This window comes from Sphaerodactylus townsendi, linkage group LG03 (genome assembly GCF_021028975.2).
Source record: "Sphaerodactylus townsendi isolate TG3544 linkage group LG03, MPM_Stown_v2.3, whole genome shotgun sequence".
In the NCBI taxonomy this organism is placed as follows: Eukaryota; Metazoa; Chordata; class Lepidosauria; order Squamata; family Sphaerodactylidae; genus Sphaerodactylus; species Sphaerodactylus townsendi.
Window position 1 is genome coordinate 71377057 of NC_059427.1, and position 18696 is coordinate 71395752.

The window sequence follows — 18696 nt, forward strand, 5'->3', positions numbered from 1 at the left end:
TACAAAATTTATGCCCCCACCACTCTGTTCTCATCAGAGTCACCAAGACAGCAAACATTAAAACACACACAGTAAAAACACATCTCAAAAACCATGAAAACTAAACAAAAACACCTAATGCAAAGAAATCAATCCAGTTAAAATATCCATATAGTGCAATAAAATGCATAAAAGCAGGGCAGGAAGGAGGGATTCTCTGAGAGAACAACACCAGGTGGAACAAAAAAGTCTTTGCCTGCTGGCAGAAGATGGTAACACAAAGAAGCAGGTGGGTCTGTCCCTGTCTCCTCTCCTCAAACTTCGTGGTATCTAATGCATCAATGCCCTTTATATAGATTGTAACAGGAACTGGAGTTTCCAGATAGCCCCAAGTCACCTTTATTGTAGTTGGCTGGGGGGAGGGGTGTGTGTGTGTGTGTGTGTGTGTGTCACCCTATCTTGCTTTAGTTCTCAATTGCTAGTGAAACCTGTTTCAATTGTAGTTCCTGTTCTAAAACAGCAATTCTCTGCATACTCTCATTAAAGTCAGTTGAATGTATATGTTTGCAAATGTGTGGTGTTGGCCTGAAAACCCTTTTTTCTGGTGTGCTGTGCACCACTATTCTTTCTACCCACTGTTCAACAGCAGGAGAGAGAATTATGATGCCCCTAGGGGATGAATTTAATAGCTTTACCCTGTGATGCCATCTGCGGCTGCAGAAGGAGAGGGGAATGGGGTTCCTACCCAAAGGCCAGTATCTGGATTAAATATCCATGACTAGAATTCCAGTCAAGGAAACTGGTTATAAAAAGTAGGCAAGCACAGGGAGAAGGGGAAAAGTGCTGGATTTTTATCCTCACTAGATTTTAGTACAACCAGAATTTTCAATCAGTAAAATGCTGGATGAGGGAGTTAAAACTTGTGTGTGTGTGTGTGTGTGTGTGTGTGTGAGTGTGCCCTGCCCGGTGTCGGAAGAGAAGGGGGTAGGGGCGAAGTCCATAGCCTGTGTTTGATTCTAGCAGCCCCCCTCCCTGCTCCTCTTCCCGGCCGGTTGTGCTACTTTCACTTTCACTGTTGACTGCTGCAGTTTCTTCTTCCGCAACTGGCTGCAGAAAGGTACGAAATGCTTTTGTTCCCGATCACTCCCCTCTTGGGCCAGTTTGGCAGAGCAGAGGCACGAGCAGCTGTCTAGAAGGGAAGGGACTCAGCATTGCCAGCCTCCAGGTGCGGCCTGCAGAGCTCTCGGAATTGCAACTCACTCCGCAGGCCACAGAAATTGGTTTCCCTGGAGAAAATGGCTGCTTTAGAGGGTGAACTCTGTGGCATATTCTATGTCGGTGACAGTGAGGTCTCTCCCCGTCCCAGGCTCCGCTCCCTAAATCTGGTGTGTGTTTCTCCATGCAGACTTGGCAACCTTACAAAGTGGGACGCCCTGCAGTGCTGTTTCTGTGAATCAGGAAATGGAACAGGCTTTCACTGGAATGCCTCTGGGCCACTTCCGACGTTACAAACCAGCTAGGCACCCTGACCTGCTGTGCACTGGAAGGGGAATCCACAGGGGGTTCTAGGAGGCTGCGGGCACTTTTGCATATGCAGAATAATGTACTTTCAATCCACTTTCACAATTGTTTGCAAGTGGATTTTGCTATTTCGCACAGTAAAATCCAGCTGCAAAGTGCATTGAAAGTAGATTGAAAGTGCATTATTCTGCATGTGCGAAAGTGCCCAGAGAGGGAGACCAGGCTTTTTGCCGCTGTTTAGATGGTATTGGGGAAGGAGAAGGGTTATTTATTTGAAAAATGGATGTTGCCTTTCTACAGAAACTGCTGCAGGCAGATTACAAAGTAAAGTGTGATAAAATCGTTAAACACAAACTTTGTTGAAATCAACATGCTGTTAAAAACCCAGCAATTAAATGCATTTACTCCTGAATTTTGTGAGGGAGCATTCAAGAACCTCTCAGATCATAATGGTTTGGGCCTGGGAGGGCCTTTGCAGTTTTCTCAAGATAAGAAAGGGAAAGTAAAGGTGGAATAGGAACTTCCTTTCCATCCTAGATAAATACAGGCATTTTTTATTCACTGAAGTTGTATTTCTGCAGTTTTCTGGGACTGAGAATGTTCATATCCCAAGGATGAAGCAATAGCTTTCTTCTGTGCCGGAAGATGAAAAAACTGTTCTTGCACAATAGACAGAGTGCTGGAAGTGAACAACTTTACACAGAGGTGTAGCTGGTGGGGGGAAGGGGTGTGCGACGCACTGGGCGCCCCCTGTTGGGGTGTGGTGGGGGCATTCCAGGGCGGAGGACACACTGGTGCACCGGTCGCTTTTCCCTCTTGCTACAGCTCTGACTTTACACTGTCTCCTCTTCAGTGATTCAGACAGCTAGAGGGGGTCAAATCACTGGGCACTTTTTCTCTACCGCTCTGACACTAGCCCTTGATGAATAGATTGCTGTTTTCAGGGAACCTCCTTCCTGCTTCTCCTTCTTTCTCCACCATTCTTACACATACCTTCCATCTTACACCATGTGTGCAGAGAGATGCAGACAGCATTTCTCACCATCCAGCTAGATAGATTAGAATAGAGAACCTGCCTTTCCACTTTTCTATCCGGAATGGAATTCACTAATAAAGACTCCTCTTATTAGTTAGAAACTATGAATTGGCTCTGAGATTCTTTTTGTTGCCATTACACACATGGGTAAGCTTCACTGTGTTTTGCCTCAGTGCAAAGGTATCTCTTACCAGAAAGAATCACCAACACAGAGTACATCATTTGTTCTGGCAGTCAAAATGACTTTCTTGTTTGCAGTCTGGCTGCAATGGCATCCAGAGGACCAATGGTGCAGGACCTCCTGCTGGATGCCCTGGAAGACCTTGGTCAAGAAGAGTTTGAGAGGCTGAAATTCAAGCTGCGTACCACTGCTGCTCCTGGAGGCAAGAATATTCCACTTGGACGGCTGGAGAAGTCAAAACGGGAGGAGCTGGTGGAACTCCTGGTAGACTTTTATGAGGACACGGCCGTTGCCCTGATTGTGACCATCTTTGAGGACATTGGTCTCAAGTACAATGCCTCAAAACTCAGTGAGGGTATGGATCTGCACATGTGATGAGCCCTGTGATATCTGATATGATACATAATTTGATTTAAATTTAGTCTTGCTAGAAATTATTCATTCCAAAGATCTGTTCACCCTGTTAGCACTCTTTCCATTCCTTCCCTCATCACTAATCTGTGCATCCCGTGTTCACTTAGCTGAACACACACGTTATTGATATCTCTTTCCCACTCTGAGTAACTGGTGGCTCCGCTGCTGAGAGAGAGGGAAGAATTTGTCTTTCCTTGCAGTCATCCCAGAGCCTGGCAGCATTCAGCCATGCATCTGATTCCTTCCTCTCTCTGCCTTCCAATAAAGCTAGTTTTATCACTAGAGATGTAAGCCGTAACAAATAAATTTAACTACACCTACTTGACACATTGCAAGAAGGATATTGACAAGCTGGAGCATGTCCAGAGGAGGGTGACCAAAATGGTAAAAGGTCTGGAATCCATGCCCTATGAGGAGAGACTTAGGCCCTTTCTGCACAGCAGAAAGGGCGCCTCTCCACCGGCAGAAATTATGCCAGTGGAGGGGTGGGGGCCATTCGCATGGGAGCGTGCGAGCAGCCCTTCAGAAGCCGGCGCAGAAGAGGTGGCTTCGCACGGAGCCGCCTCTTCTGTGTCCTCCCCACTCACCTCGTCCTCCAGTGTTGCTCTAGAGGCTGTCAGGGACCCGCCCACACTGCCCTCGACCCCTGGAGGTTGGAGGGCAGAGTGGGTGGGTCCGTGACGGCCTCCAGAGCATGCTGGAGGACAAGGTGAGTGGAGGGGACGGGGAAAGCGCCATCTTCCCAGCGGTGCGGTTTTTGGATAACCTCGCTCAACAAGTGAGGTTATTGGGAGCGGCTTCACACCACTCCTGGGCGGCCAGGATGGTGCTGCTGCAACCCAGCAGCACCTCCTGTGCGAACAGCTGCCCAGGGATGGCGTTTTTGCCATCCCTGGGCCGCTGTAAATGGCCCGTGCGGAAAGGACCTTAGGGAGCTGGGTGTGCTTAGTCTGCGGAAGAGAAGGTTGAGGGGTGACATGATAACCATGTTTAAATATTTGAATGGATGTCATGTTGAAGAGGGAGCAAAGTTGTTTTCTGCTACTGCAGAGGAAAGAGATTCCACCTAAACATTGGGAAGAACTTCCCGATGGTAAGGGCTGTTCGACAGTGGAACAGAACAGTGGGATTGGATAGAATAGAATAGAAACATTAGGAAGAACTTCCTGATGGTAAGGACAGTTTGACAGCCTCGGAGTATGGTGGAGTCCCCTTCTTTGGAGGTTTTTAAACAGAGGGCAGGATGGCCATCTGTTGGGTGTGCTTTGATTATGTGTTTCTGCATTTCAAGAGGTTGGACTAGATGGCCCTTGTGGCCCCTTCCAACTCTATGATAACATGTGTAGTCTTACCCACGAGGCCCCAATGAAGAGACGAGACGCGGAGATTTCATCTGGTGGAGAGGGCCAGCAGCAGGAAGTGCGGGATCCTGTGATCCTGGCAACTCTGCCGTGCGCTCGCCCCTCACACCTTTTATTAGGGTTTCAATGGGGGTGTGTAAGGGGGTCGGGCAGGCGGGAGAGCGGGAGAGCGGGAGATCATAATGTGATGCATGATCTCATCGGGCTGCTACGTGCGGGAGGAAGCATCCTGTCTGGGTCTAATCCTCACCTGAGGGCAAGGGCCCTTTTGTCCCTTTGTATGGGACACCTGGTGATCGTGAGCCGGGTAGTTCATGACCCGTGACTCACGGGGGGAACGGGGGTTGGGGGAGCGTGTGCGCCCGGAAGGCCGTAGCCGGCACCGGCATGCCAGGCGCTCTTTCTACGGTTCTGCGGGGTTCGCGGGCTCACCCCTACAACATGGAATGGACTTTTGCTCCAGGTTGGATTTAATATAAAGTCTTTCAAAAGATGATAGTAATGCAGATTTTTAGCAAAGGAGTTGGAATTCTTGATCGGGATCAATATAACTAATTCCCAGTATGGCCAGATTTTTGGATATTTAAATTTAGAATTTTGGGCTATGAGCAGACAAGACAAATCTTTCTACAAACATGAAAAAGCTCCAGATTTGCATTAAAATCTTTTTTAAAGCCCACAAATAGACCTCCCATATAATAGAAGCAGTGCCTGTATCTCCAAAAAATGAATTCATTCTCACTGGGGGTTGCTAAGAAACCACAACAGTATTTTCAACTATGATTGTCAGTAAAAGGCAGGAGGAGGGGGTGGAACATTTTTCAGGGTTGTTTCTGTCTTTGAAGGAGGACTCCATGGAGCAACCATCAGTTAGTTGACTTGATACCATGTGCCTTGCATGCCTCACCCAACACTAGTTATTTGGTACTATTCAAAAGCCAGTGTTGTGTGGGGGTTAGAGTTTCAGGCGAGAATCCAGGAGACGCAGGTTTGAATTCGTTTTCTGTCCTGGGTGGTTACTGGTTGACCTTTGAGCAGTCACAAATTCTCAATCTAATCTGCCTCACGGGGTTGTTACATGTATAAAATGGAGGAGGGAAAATTATGTAAGCTGATTTGGGATACCATTGTGAAAAAAGGTGGGACATCAATGAAGTAAATAAATAATGCATACAGCCTGAAGATGGGGGTAGATAAAAGATTGGTTAGTTGGTGGGTGGGAAGGAGAAGAAAGCAGGGAAAGGTGAAACAATGAATGTTGCCAGGAGGAGAGAAAAAAGAAATGGTATGGTGAGGGCGAGATGGGCAAAATGAGGTCCCCACCATAGGACTCTGAGCCCAATGGCCAGAAACAAGCAACTGGGCAAAGTCTGGCAACTGACGCTACATAACTTAACCATAGTTTTCCTGGGTAGAGGCTGTGAAGGGGAAGAAAACCTGACGATCCAGAATGCATTGAGGGCAGATCAAGGTATGTTGGCTTTTGGCTGGGAAGGAGAGAAGATATAAGAAAAGATGAGAGGCTAATGAATTTTTAGGGAAGGAAGGAGGAAACAGTGGATGGGATGGGATGCTCTGCTCCCAGCAAGTCCTAGGCAGTTTCGCCGCGGCCCATAAACGACGGCTTGACGCAAGGTAAAAATGCAGCCCCCAGGCCCATATTAACGAAGCGCCGCTGCTGCAACGCAGCAGCCGTGACCTGACTCCGCTGCTACAGCCTGACTCCGCTTCCCTCCCCCCAGGGCGGCGTCAGGCAGCCCTAAACAACCCCCGCACAAAGGGTTGTTGTTGGGGAAGCAGCTGTCTCCCTCCTCCGTCCGACTCGCAGAATGTCCCTCGTTAGCCAGCCTGCTGGCCGTCGCAGCCCCGCCCACACTGTCCTCCGACCTCCAGGGGTCGGAGGGCAGCGTGGGCGGGGCTTAGACAGCCAGCAGGCAACGACGAGGACATCGTGAGTCGGACGGAGGAGCGGGAAGGCCAAGCAGAGGCCTCCGCAGGAGAGGCGGCTCCGCACGGAGCCGCCTCTCCTGCAGAATTCTCGGCAACTGCTCGCAGCACTAGCGTCGCGAGCGGCCTTCCTTGCGCCCACGCCAAGAACTCTTGCCGGCGTAGAGTAGCGAGGTGGCCCACAACGGCCCTAGCAGGTCCTCCACATGTTATATTATATTCAGTTTGCCCATTAGAGTTAAGAATTTTCCTTTGACAATACAAGAATGCCTTACCGATCATTTCATTTATTTTTCAGTGTTTGGGAAGCAAGTTCAAGGTAGGTGAGCACTTAATTGCCTTTACAATTGTTTGTCTAGAATTTAAATAAGTGGACATCTTCTCATATTACACTGCAGTCAGCCATAGAGGCAAGAAGAGTCTCAGGGCTCAATAAGCTGTGCAACATTTTTGAGAAGAGAAACAGAGGATGACAATGAACAAAGTTTGCATCAGGAAAGAATGCACATCACTCCCTTGGTTTGTAGAATTCTGCTGTCCCAGTGCAAAACTTGCAGTCTTGTGTACACTTGGTGATAGTGAAAATTGCCATCAAATTGAACCCAATTTATGGTGACCCTGTAGGGCTTTCAAGACCAGAGACAAACAGCAGTGGGTTCCTATTGCCTTCCTCTGCATAGTGATCCTGGACTTCCTTGGTGGTCTCCCATCAAAGTACTAACCTTGCTTAGCTTCTGAGATCTGACGAGATTGAACCAACCTGGGCCAAGTGCACACTTACATGGGAGTACTACTGAATAGGCTACTTAGGACTTCATTGTTAAAGCTGGAGTGTTTGGTTCGTTTTTCTTGGGATAAACATGATATCAGAAATAATAGCGGACTAGTGGACTTTGAAGAGTATAACTCTGCTTAGGATGGTCCAGTAGCACCACAGAGACCAGCAAGATTTTTTGGGGCGGGTATAAACTCCCTTTTAATGGAAGGGCTCTGCTAGTGCTGCTGAGCGGAAACTGACTGTGATGTAGGCTCTGTAGGAACATGCACCCAAATATGCTGAGAAGTGGTGGGTTGTATAAGGAAGGAGAAGCAGAAGAGACAAATGCTAGCCTTGTTGTTTCCCATATCTACCCAGTCACTTCAGTTACAGTGCAAGCAACCACTGTGTCTGCTTTGGAGTAAGCTTGTAAATATAGAAGTTGATTGTTCTGAGCAAAAGGCTAAATAGAGGAAGAACCGTAGGGAAGTGATGACCTTTTGCATGAAGCTACTGCGTTACAATAATATCACAAAATGATGAGTCTCTTCTTTTTGCTTTGCACTAGGTTACAAACCGAAGTATGCAGAGACTGTGGTGGAAAACTACCAGCTAATAGAGGACAGGAATAGTTTGCTTGGTGAGAGCAGCCCTTTAAATGCACGGTACATTGGGCTGCTTATTATCAGGAACCATCGGCCTCAGCAGCAGAGGGAGCATGAGTTATGTGCGACTGGCCGGAGGCACCTGGAGATCCTGGAAAAAACCACTTCTGATTATTCATCAACTGCCATTGAAAACCTTTTTGAACCTGATGAATCTGGAGTAACCCCAAGAACAGTGGTGCTCCAGGGACCTGCAGGGATTGGCAAATCCATGACCGTGCAAAAGATCATGCTGGACTGGGCTGTGGGGGAGCTCTACCAGGGCATGTTTGACTATGTATTCTGCATTCGCTGCCGAGAACTGGGCCTAACTGAAGAAGCCAAAAGTCTGGCTGACCTTGTTGTAGAACAATGTCAGGACATGTTTGCCCCAGTGAAAGAGATCTTAGCCTTCCCTGAAAAACTACTTTTTATCATTGATGGCTTCGATGAGCTTTGTTTCTCCTTACAGCCTGAAGATGATAAGTTCTGTTCCAATCCTTGTTCAAAGATGTCCATGGAAGATATTCTGAGCAACCTGCTGAGGAAGAAACTGTTGCCCAAATCCTATCTATTAATCACCACAAGGCCTGGTGCTGCAGAGAGACTACAAAGATATGTGAAGTTCCCCAGATTCGCTGAGATCCTTGGATTTTCTGAAAAGGGTCGCCGTGACTATTTTTTCAAATTCTTTGAAGATGAGGGGAAAGCCAACACGGCACTGCAATTTATTGAAAATACCACTGCAGTGTCCACCATCTGCTTTGTACCTATGGTATGTTGCATCATCTGTTCTGTCATTAAAGTGGAACTGGAAACTGAGGATAAGATTGCAGACACTTTGGATACCACAACCAAGGTCTTTGTGCACTTTTCTCGTAGTCTCCTTAAGCACGATTCCAAGAAAATGAAGAAGTCCCTTCTAGACGAATTCAGGAATCTTTGTTCCTTAGCACGAGTAGGCATTCTAGAACAGAAAATCCTCTTTGAAGAAGATGACCTCAAGAAACATGATTTGGCTGTGTCTGATCTTAAAGGCCTGTTTCTTGACAGAAGAACATTCCACAGGGGGATTGGCCTCCACAGCCTCTACAGTTTTCTCCACCTCTGCTTTCAGGAGTTTTGTGCTGCCTTGTTTTATATTCTGACAGATGAGAAAAAGGGAGCCCCAGGTGATAATGAGATGGACCTGAAGAACCTCTTAGATGTATGTGAAAAGCTAGGCAATGAACACCTGACCTTAACTGTACGTTTCATATTTGGCCTGAGCAGTGATAAGGTTCGAGCCTTCCTGGAGGAAGCCTTGCAGTGTAAGACATCTGACCTTGTCAAGCCACTGTTATTGCAGAGAGCAGAAGAAGTGGCTGCTGAGGATCCTCCTAGAGCAGGTTATGACCTGTTGAATTTTTTCCACTGTCTGTTTGAGAGCCAGGAAGCAGAATTTGCAAGGCGCGTGATGCATCGTTTCCAGACTATTGACATTTCTTTCAAGACGCTCTCAGTGTTGGACTGCAGGGTTCTGGCATTCTGTTTACAGCACAGCACAATCCAAGATCACTCCATTGATCTAACTTTTTGCAGGCTGAAATCTCATCATATAAAAGCTTTGGCCCCAGGAATAAAAAACTGTACAGTTTTAGAGTAAGTGACTTCATCCTATTATTGTTGTAGGCATAAATAAAAGATTGTGAAATGTGTGCAGAAGGACTATATCATGACCTAATTTTTTTTATTGCTACCCCTTGTTTTCTGCTGCTCCAGAGACTAGGAGTAATGGGTTCAAGGTGAAGGAAAAGAGATTCCACCTAAACATCAGGAAAAACTTCCTGACAGTAAGGGCTGTTCATCATTAGAATTGCGCTACCTCGGAGTGTGGTGGAGTCTCCTGCTTTTGAGGTTTTTAAAGAGAGGCTGGATGTCAGGAGTGCTTTGATTATGCGTTCCTGCATTGCAGGGGGTTAGAATTGATGGCCCTTGGGGTCTCGTCCAACTCTATGATTCCCTGTTCATTGATATTACTGCATTATGCATGTCAGCAGAGAATGGTGGTTTAAAGGGCTGAATTGATATGAAGCTCTCCTTCCTCTGTAACATGATTTATTTATTTAGGAATTTTTGTTCTGTTTTTCTTCTCCTTAGTAAAGACCCAGAGTGGCTTTCAAAATACCAAAATGCAATTTGGTATAATATGCCACATCCTGGATTAGTCCTGGATCCATGAGCAGGCCTCATTCTGGACCATGGATGACAAGCTAATGGCTAGGAGTCCTGTGGATCTTGCCCTTCAGTTCACGCTCAAAGCAGCTAACCCCATGCTTTAATACATGCAAACAGGAAGGGAAACAGAAGTTCACCATAGATATTACATAGCTGGCAGAGACATTCCTCAAATTTACCTCTTTGTTAGGAACTGAGAATGCTAGATTCCCTTATAAAGCTGAAAGGAATATAAGAAGAGCCCATGCTACCCAGTGATCTAAAACTGATAAATGGTACAAGGTTCCCTCGTGTCAGAACATAACTTTCTTAATAGATGGTTTGTCTACCTGTAGAAGAAAAGTTTTGCCTGAGAATTTCCTGTTTGAATGGCAGGCACCCCAGAGCTAAAGTGGACTTCACACAAAATAGACCAGATGAGAAATAGGCTGGCCAAAATTTGGTAGGTGTCACAAAGCTGAATATTAATAGCTCATTTGTTGTAGACTTCGTGCAAATTTCTATGCAATCTCCTTATTCTCCTGCGTGGAATAGTGTGTTATGGATGCCAGGAAATACTAGACCTGCTAAATCAAACATATAGTCATGATTTAAACTGTGATATATGTTACTGGTTGCATCCTACACCTGGGGGAAAAGGTTGATTTGATCATTTAACATGTTCTAGATCTTGATCCTCTTTTTGGATGGGAAACTTGAGATAAGAAAATAAAGTGCATTTGCTTAATGGGTACTAATCTTCCTCATAAAAATCTCATTTTGATCTGATCAGTAGGAGTTTTCATCTATGTATTGGATGTAGGTTTGCTCAGAACACAAAAACCTGCATTTAGAAAGTTCAGTGCAGTCAATCAGAATTTTTTAAAAAACCAAAAATATACATTAAATGTTGTGAGTTTTTGCCAAATTCTGGAACTGCAAATTCTGGAATTTTTGCAAAATTCAGGAAGGAATGCACATATGGAAGCAATAAGTGTGGAGAGGCCAAAAGGATGATAACAAAGGCCCTTTCCGCATAGCCAGCGAGCGGGGGTGCATCAACATAAACTATGCCAATGCACCCCCCCCGAGACCATTCGCATAGGCTTTGCACAGGCTGCTCCGTCCCTGACCGACTTACCCGCTCCTGCTGGCTCCTGTCTTTTTGGGGAGGCCAGGGGACATGCCCCCCTGGCCAGAGCAATGGCTCTGGAGACGGAGGCCAGGAGATGTGTCCCCTGGCCTCCCCAAAGCAACGTGACAGGAACCAGCAGGAGCAGGTAAGCCGGTTGGGGAAAGTTAGAGGGAAACGCCGCCTTCCACCTGCTGCCGTTCACACGGCAGCGGGTGGAAGGCTCCACTTTTGAAAAACCTCGCTCATGGAGCAAGGTTCAAAAGTGGAATTTCGTGCTGCTTAGGTGGCACAAGCATGTGCGAACTCCTCCCCATTTTGGCGTCCCTGGGGCGAAGTGTACCGCCCGTGTGGAAACAGCCAAAGCGTGCAAAATGCAGGATTTCCATCTTAAGTACTAGAAAGTATATTTAAACTATCAATAACCACATCTTTTCAAGCTTTTTCACATCCATTTTTACTAGAAATTTATTTTTTTAAAAGAAAACTTGAGGCCGTCATAGAATCTGAGGTTTCTTCTTGAAATGGCAGGACCAGTGTTAAGATTTTATAAGTTCCTGCTTCATTCAGTGAAGCAAGAGTTAACAGTTGAAGTTGCATGCCTCCAATCATATGATCTTTTGGAAAGATCTCTCGATCTTCTTTCAGAAAAAGAGGAGAGGCAGACACACAGGCACAGATAGACTGCACAGGCACCCAGACTGAGCACTTGCATAAATAGAGTGTGCTGTTCCTATAGTTAGTGTAAATTCATTATCTAGTAAAATTCTGCCAAAAAACTCATTCGGATCTCTGCCATATTATTTATTCTGCTAATTAATTGCAATACAACAACCAGCCATGTAGACTGCAACTTCATATATTTGTTGGAAGTTTTGAATATGCCTCTGAGACTCTTTTTTCTTCCCTCCACAGACTTGGAAGCAACAGACTTGGAAATTCAGGCGTGCATGTTCTCTGCACCATTCTGAAGGAATTAGATTGTAGTGTGAATACCCTGAAGTGAGTAACATTGGAGCAGAGATTTTAGAACTTCACGTGTAGCCTTCCCAGTCTTCATGTTCAGATTTTTCGATAGCTGCATTGTTCTTGAGTAGGCTTGCTAGACATCCAGGAGCACTGAGTGTGAATTGGAAGAACTGGCAGCAAAAGAGAAACCAGTGTTAGGCAGTGGTCAGCAGAAAGAAGTAGTTGGGTGCTGATGCTGAGAGCAGGTGGCAAGATGTATAGGGTGCAGCAGAGATGGGTGGAGTGACAGCAGGATCATCAGAACCGGGGTCAGTTCCAAGACAGAGGATTATTTCCCTTAAGGTACAGATCTCATATGAGGCCTTATAGCTAGGTGCAGGCCTCAGTAACAGCTCCAGCCTTTCCCTTCAGTAAGGGCGGGGGGCAGTCTTTGGCTTGCAGCTTGATACATATACATTACACTCTCCTGCCATTCCTTCTGGAATCTATGGTAGTAATTCATGAAGGGCCTTTGACACTGATCATGCTGATTTATTGGGTGGATCTTCAAGCTTCCCAGTCAACTAACTGGAGTCCAGACTCGCTATTTTTTTTTGTCCGCTGAGTCCATTCTTGCTTTGGAAATGTGAGACACTTGCTCCATCCATCCATCCATCCATCCATCCATCCACCCACCCACCCACCCACCCTTCCTTCCTTCCTTCCTTCCTTCCTTCCTTCCTTCCTTCCTTCCTTCCTTCCTTCCTTCCTTCCTTCCTTCCTTCCTTCCTTCCTTCCTTCCTTCCTTCCTTCCTTCCTTCCTTCCTTCCTTCCTTCCTTCCTTCCTTCCTTCCTTCCTTCCTTCCTTCCTTCCTTCCTTCCTTCCTTCCTTCCTTCCTTCCTTCCTTCCTTCCTTCCTTCCTTCCTTCCTTTCTATTTTTAGATCGCCCTCCCCTGAAGGGCTCAGGGCAGTGAATAACATAAAATACAATATTTTATAATATATAATTCACATTCAATCCTATTAACAATTAAAACAAAAAAAGAATAAATACTATAATTAGGAACTATACAGCAGTGGATGGCGATAAAAACCCCACCCCCCACTCCCTACTGTGCTCACAGGAGGCCTAGATGTAATGATTTTACAGTCAACCCGGCTGGCCAAATGCCTGGCAGAACAGGTCCACTTTACAGGCCTTACGGAAGCTTTGCAAGTCCTGTAGGGCCCTGGACTCTCTAGGGAGCCTTTCACCAGAGGGGGGCCAGGCCTTTTATGGCGGAGGCCGGCTGCTGGAGGACAGCCAGATGTGTTTTGAGCCGGAGGCCTCCAATAGGTTCTCCTCCGAGGATCGGAGGGACCTGATGGGGCAATATATCCTCTTCGCTTCCTTCACAGCTCCCTCGAATGATCTCATAAACACTCGATACGAGTGTCTTGATCCTTCATCAAAAACCCACCACCACAATCGCTCCAGTCATCTCAGCTCCTGTTTCATTTGTTGCAGCTCCTCAGTACACCAAGGAGCTGGTCTGGTGTGGGTGCGGAGAGGGCGCCTTGGAGCGACAGCCTTAATGGCTTCAGAGCCTTGTATCCCAGCCCTCTACCAGCTCATCAAGGGTGTCACCAGTGGGTAAGGTCTCTTGCAGAGTGTCCTGGAACCGCTCTGGGTCCATTAGTCTCTGCGGGTGGGCCAAAACACATTCTTTGGCTAAACAGGGTGTGCAGCAGCATCAATCTGGGCCTTTAGGATGTAGTGGTCAGACCTCACTCTGTCAATAGAGGATAAGCTGACATGCACACCTGCTGTGAAAATCAGGTCCAGAGTGTGACCTTGTTGATGTGTGGAACTCCCAGTATTTACCAGTGAGAGGCCCAATGTCGCCATGGTTGTCACTAGATCAACGGATACAGAAGAGGAGGTCAAATGGACACTAATAGGTTAGGGTACAACAATGCCCACTCAGAGACAACTTCCAGGAGCCAAGACAGGCTGTCTGCTGGCGCGCTAGGCAACCAGTACACCAGCAGAACATCCAGTCTCTCCGGGGAGTCCCAATGGAGGCCTAAACACTCCAGTCCAGTAATCAGCGGGACAGGGGACGTCCTAAAGGAGATCATCCTTGAGGGTGGAGTTATAATAATTTGTAGTGGGAATGGGCTATTTTTCTAAAGACTGTCTCACTTCATTTTCCTCCCAAGATTCTGGTGAAAAGAATCCAGTTTAGAGAGTTTCCAGTAATTTTTTTCGTTGTGGATTCTGACCATAGTTTGAACCTGTAACAGAAAGGAGCACAATGTCTCTGTTAGGATGTCACATGCCAGAAAATGGTCTCTCAGTAACCTGTTGACTTGAAAGTGGTCATCAATTGCATGGCAATTTTCTGAAGGTATTGATGGTACCATCAACCCACTTTTGTTACTTCTGTGCATTATAGTAATGAAGCAATCAGTGCCCAATGTGGCAGTGGTCTGTGTCTGTGGTAAGTGTCCAAGAACCCTTCTGTATAATCAGTGTCACTCAGCATTAATGGACCTACAAAACTGAGTCATGTTGTAGATGAAACATATCCCAAAGGCTATGGATTGGGCTGGGAGCAGATTCTACAGAAGTAGAGCTCTGTACTGTCATTTGATTGTGTTGTCACCATGACATTGAAGAAAAGATGAAAGTGCTTAGACCTAGTTCCATGACCTGCATGCTAGTGTTTCTTTTTCTTTTTGTCATTGACAGTCTTGATGAAAACTTCCTCACGCATGCCTGTGCCCAAGAACTTTTTGCGACTCTTAGCACTAGCAAAACACTCATCAGTCTAAACCTTAATGATAACTCCTTCTCAGAGGCATCTGTGCCGTTCATCTTACACCTCCTGAAGACTTGCACAAGCCTGTCTGTTTTATAGTGAGTACTGGAAAGGGTGGGAATGAGAAGTTACCTTGCCTTAAAGAAAATGGAGACTATTGTTCCACTGGAGATGCTCATAAAACCAAGATGACTAGGAACTGAACCCTCTTTCTGTGATATTTATTGCCAATTTGAGAGAATAGTGAGACGTCACAAGCAAGCTTTATCTGAACAAAACAAACCTCACAGCTTGGCCAGTAAAAAAAGATCAGCAGCAGATTCTTCAAGCATTTATTTAGAAAGATTAATTTATTCGGAGGTTTTTAACTGCCTTTCAAACATATTTACACAGACTAAAATAACAAGCTTGCATGTATTCCCAGATATCATAAATCCTCTTCCTGGCACAAAGGTAAATATTAAAGTAGGAGGTAAGTCATCATTACAAATGTAAATATTCAGGAATAAAACCAATTAGTGGACATCTTGCAAAGACGCAGAAATCACATTGTCATAAGAACATCTTATCCAGCGCAGTATTTCTGCAGTAAACAGTTTGTTGTGCAGCCTCTTTTATTCTGCTCGGCACTAGGTCTTATCTAGAGACAGATTGTTCTGCAGACATCACCAACCAGTTTTGCTTCTAGCCAGTAGAAGACTCACTAAATTCAGTGATAGAGGATACAGTGGGGGGAGATAATAGCTTGTCCACAGCATCTCCAAACAATGTCGCAAACATTGTGTGGGTCAAAATCAGGACCATCTCTTAAAGGGACAATAAGAGTGGTGAGTAGAAGGATTTGGGAGAGGACTGGGAACATGGGAAGGAAAAGAGCTCTTTGTGCAAAATATGTGCATAGTGTGGGCAAGGGCATATAAATGGCCAATTTTTCCTATGTGACAAATGGAAGCAGAGTGATTGGGAAATGACTGAGCCCTACTTCCATGTTTATTGCCATGAGATTCAGTAGTTTAAACAAATGTCCACTGTTTACAATTTATGGCATTATGTATATATTTTTTGTATTTCAATTTCATGGCTTTTTATTCCTGAATACAAAAAGTATAGATTTGATTAGTTAAAAGAGGCATCTACTGATAGGATTAGATGTGATGCTGCTTTCATATTTTGTGATATGTACAGTAACAGTTTTATCCATCCAGTCCCCTCCCTGCTTCTGCTTATAGGTTTTTCATATAAAACAGATTTCCTACACGGAAGTGAGTTTTATATAGGAAATTTCATGCAAGCAGCCTGCAAGTAGATTGTTGCGTATGATTAACTCAAGAGCACATTTTGCAATGAGCTGTTGTACACTGTTTCTTAGGTGGAGGTGCTGTCTATATAGGAATTTTTGTCACATAACAAGTCAGCTAGTTCCATTCTTGCTAGGCCCACCTGCCTGCTCTCCATGTATTTCTTTAAAGGAAATTCTATATTCACTTAATCAGTTTTAATTGTTTTTCATAAAACAATGGAATCTTTCTCTGTGTGCTACTCATTGCCATAGAGAATAGGGACACTGAGGCCGGCATGGTAGTTTATCGATAATGGCAGTGTCCCATCCAGGAATTTGCTTTTATCTACCTATTTTCTTTTTCCCCACTTCTAGTTTGAATGGAAATGGATTTGATGACCTAGGAAAAAAACGTCTGAAACAGCAAGTGAAAAAAATTGAGCTGGAGCGTCCTTTTTGGTTGTGGCTGTGATGCATTCACTTTAGTCTACTCAGAAGGAGCCTTGACACTCAAAGTTCCTATACTGGTAGAATCCAGTGGAGTTGTTCATCCTTTGCAGAAGGGAGTCGGGTAGCAGCAAAACCTGGACATTCTGAAAAGCAGGGACCATAGGTAAAAGGCTACATGAGAGCTCACTGGGTGACCGACAGTGGGCCAACCATTCTCAGACTAACTTACTTCAAAGGCTTAATGTTATGGGGACAAAATGGAACAGGGGAGAATGGTGCTACAAGCTGATTTGGGTCTCCAAGGGGAGCAGGGGGGAGGGGAGAAAAGCAGGCTATAAATAAATACATATTTATGTATGTGTATGTATCTGACTTCAACTTGTTAGAACTACTTCACCAGAAAGATTCAAAATTCTTCAAAATTCCTTAATTAAGTTTGTACAGCTAGCATTATTCATTTAATAGGATTTCTTAATCTTTTATTTCTATTGCAGGCACATAGAGCATTGTTAAAGTGTTACCGCCAGGAAAATAAAAAAAAATATTTTCCTGAGTCAGGTTGCCAGGCTACACTGGCTCCATGCCCGGACGCGGAGACTTGTGTGGTTCAGAAGCCTCCATAAGGTTCACAGAGAACGCATTTGTGTGTTTGTGCCAATACTATATGGTTTCCCTCTTGCTTATGCCTTTCTAGGATGTAATAAAAGACCCTTTAAGTTGAATTTATGATGTGTCTGCAGTTTAGGATGTTAGTTAGGTTCTTCAGCTAGTTTAAGGTTTTGTTATTGTTAGATTTAAGAAAGCCATGCCAATAAGTATCTGTAAAGTCTTGCCCATAAGTATAAATACATGTGTTTATCTCCTTAAGGTTTCCCTAATGTTTACGTTTAGAAATGTTATTTTTGAAATTTGTGTTTGATGGCCAAAGCAGTGGCCAGAAAGATTTGATATTAAGGGACAAGAAAGTTGACCCTGGAATGCAGTTTAGATCAATGCCCAGCTGACACTTGGACAAAGACAAAGACCTTCTTTGGACTTGCAAATCGAATCTGTTGCCAGCACCCAAAGGTCCCCAAGCTGTTGGAAGACATGCAGGGACCACCATTGGACAGTTTGAATTTTCCTTTGTTACAGCGATGCAGGGCGGGAGCCCCAGGGTATTACTAAGGAGTACAGCCATCTGATAAGGGACTTAGCTGGGTGCGGTAGCGAGCCCACCTGGAGTTTTCTGAATGAACTTTATCTGCTTCTTCCCAAGCTCTAGCACCTCCAAAAAGCGAGGTCTCGTTGAAGACTCTTCTTTGACAGCTTGTGGATTTGTAATCTCTTTCAGAAGTTGTAAATGTATCTTGTTTGCGTGTTGTTTATTTTGATTGGTGTTTGGGTGAGGGACTTGCCCCCCCTCACCTCCCATTTCCTGCCCCTTTGCCCCCTTTGAGGTTTTGGGAATAAAAGTTCTTGCACTGCGTTGCAAGGGGCAATTCTCCTGACCGAGCTATGACCACCACTTGCAATAAAATCCTTTTGCTTTGAAGAACGCCTGCTTCCTGCGCCTCATTACATTGCTGAGCTGAACTCACTTATTGTTACCTGGCAAACAGCAGTAACAAATGTACGGGGGGGGAAATCAGCTTTACCCACCCTGCCTGTTGCTTATTCAAACAATAAAGATAACATGCCCACTTTTATACTGCCAGTACTGTTGTTCAGGTCAGTCAATAAAACACAGTATGGATCTTTATATAAGCTAAGTTGTGAAATTTCACAGTAATGATATAAAAACATGCAGTTGACTAAAAGAATTAAAGTCACTGGGCATACTCCTGCAAAATGTAAATACTTAAGGGAACAATCCTAAGTAAGTACTCAGAAGAAAATCCCATGTTATTCAGTGGAACTTACACCCAGGAAAACATGCTTAGGCTTGAATCCTTTGTCACTTTGATCCAGCAGAATAATTGAGCCCATACTTCACAAGTGCTCAACTTCAGCTAGGGTCTTTTTTATTACTTATCTGTAAAAGGAAACTTCCCCCACATCTTGAAA

At 45.1% G+C, this 18696-nt stretch overlaps 1 protein-coding gene across 1 annotated transcript; it reads left to right on the forward strand.

Annotated features, from left to right (window-relative positions):
* Positions 1–1072: 1072 nt before the first annotated feature.
* NLRP3 (NLR family pyrin domain containing 3) lies at positions 1073–17247 on the forward strand. The gene is made up of 7 exons (XM_048487742.1): positions 1073–1096; positions 2795–3072; positions 6738–6758; positions 7765–9481; positions 12084–12170; positions 14852–15019; positions 16576–17247. The coding sequence occupies exons 2-7, from the start codon at positions 2805–2807 to the stop codon at positions 16670–16672; spliced, it is 2358 nt and encodes a 785-aa protein (XP_048343699.1). The 5' UTR covers positions 1073–1096; positions 2795–2804; the 3' UTR covers positions 16673–17247.
* Positions 17248–18696: the final 1449 nt, after the last annotated feature.

Bases quoted from the DNA above. Each gene is read 5' to 3' on its own strand.
- NLRP3 (XM_048487742.1), top strand. From the start codon at position 2,805: ATGGCATCCAGAGGACCAATGGTGCAGGACCTCCTGCTGGATGCCCTG. The intron at 9,482-12,083 runs GTAAGTGACTTC...TTCCCTCCACAG, and splicing joins AAAAACTGTACAGTTTTAGA to ACTTGGAAGCAACAGACTTG. The intron at 15,020-16,575 runs GTGAGTACTGGA...CCCCACTTCTAG, and splicing joins ACAAGCCTGTCTGTTTTATA to TTTGAATGGAAATGGATTTG.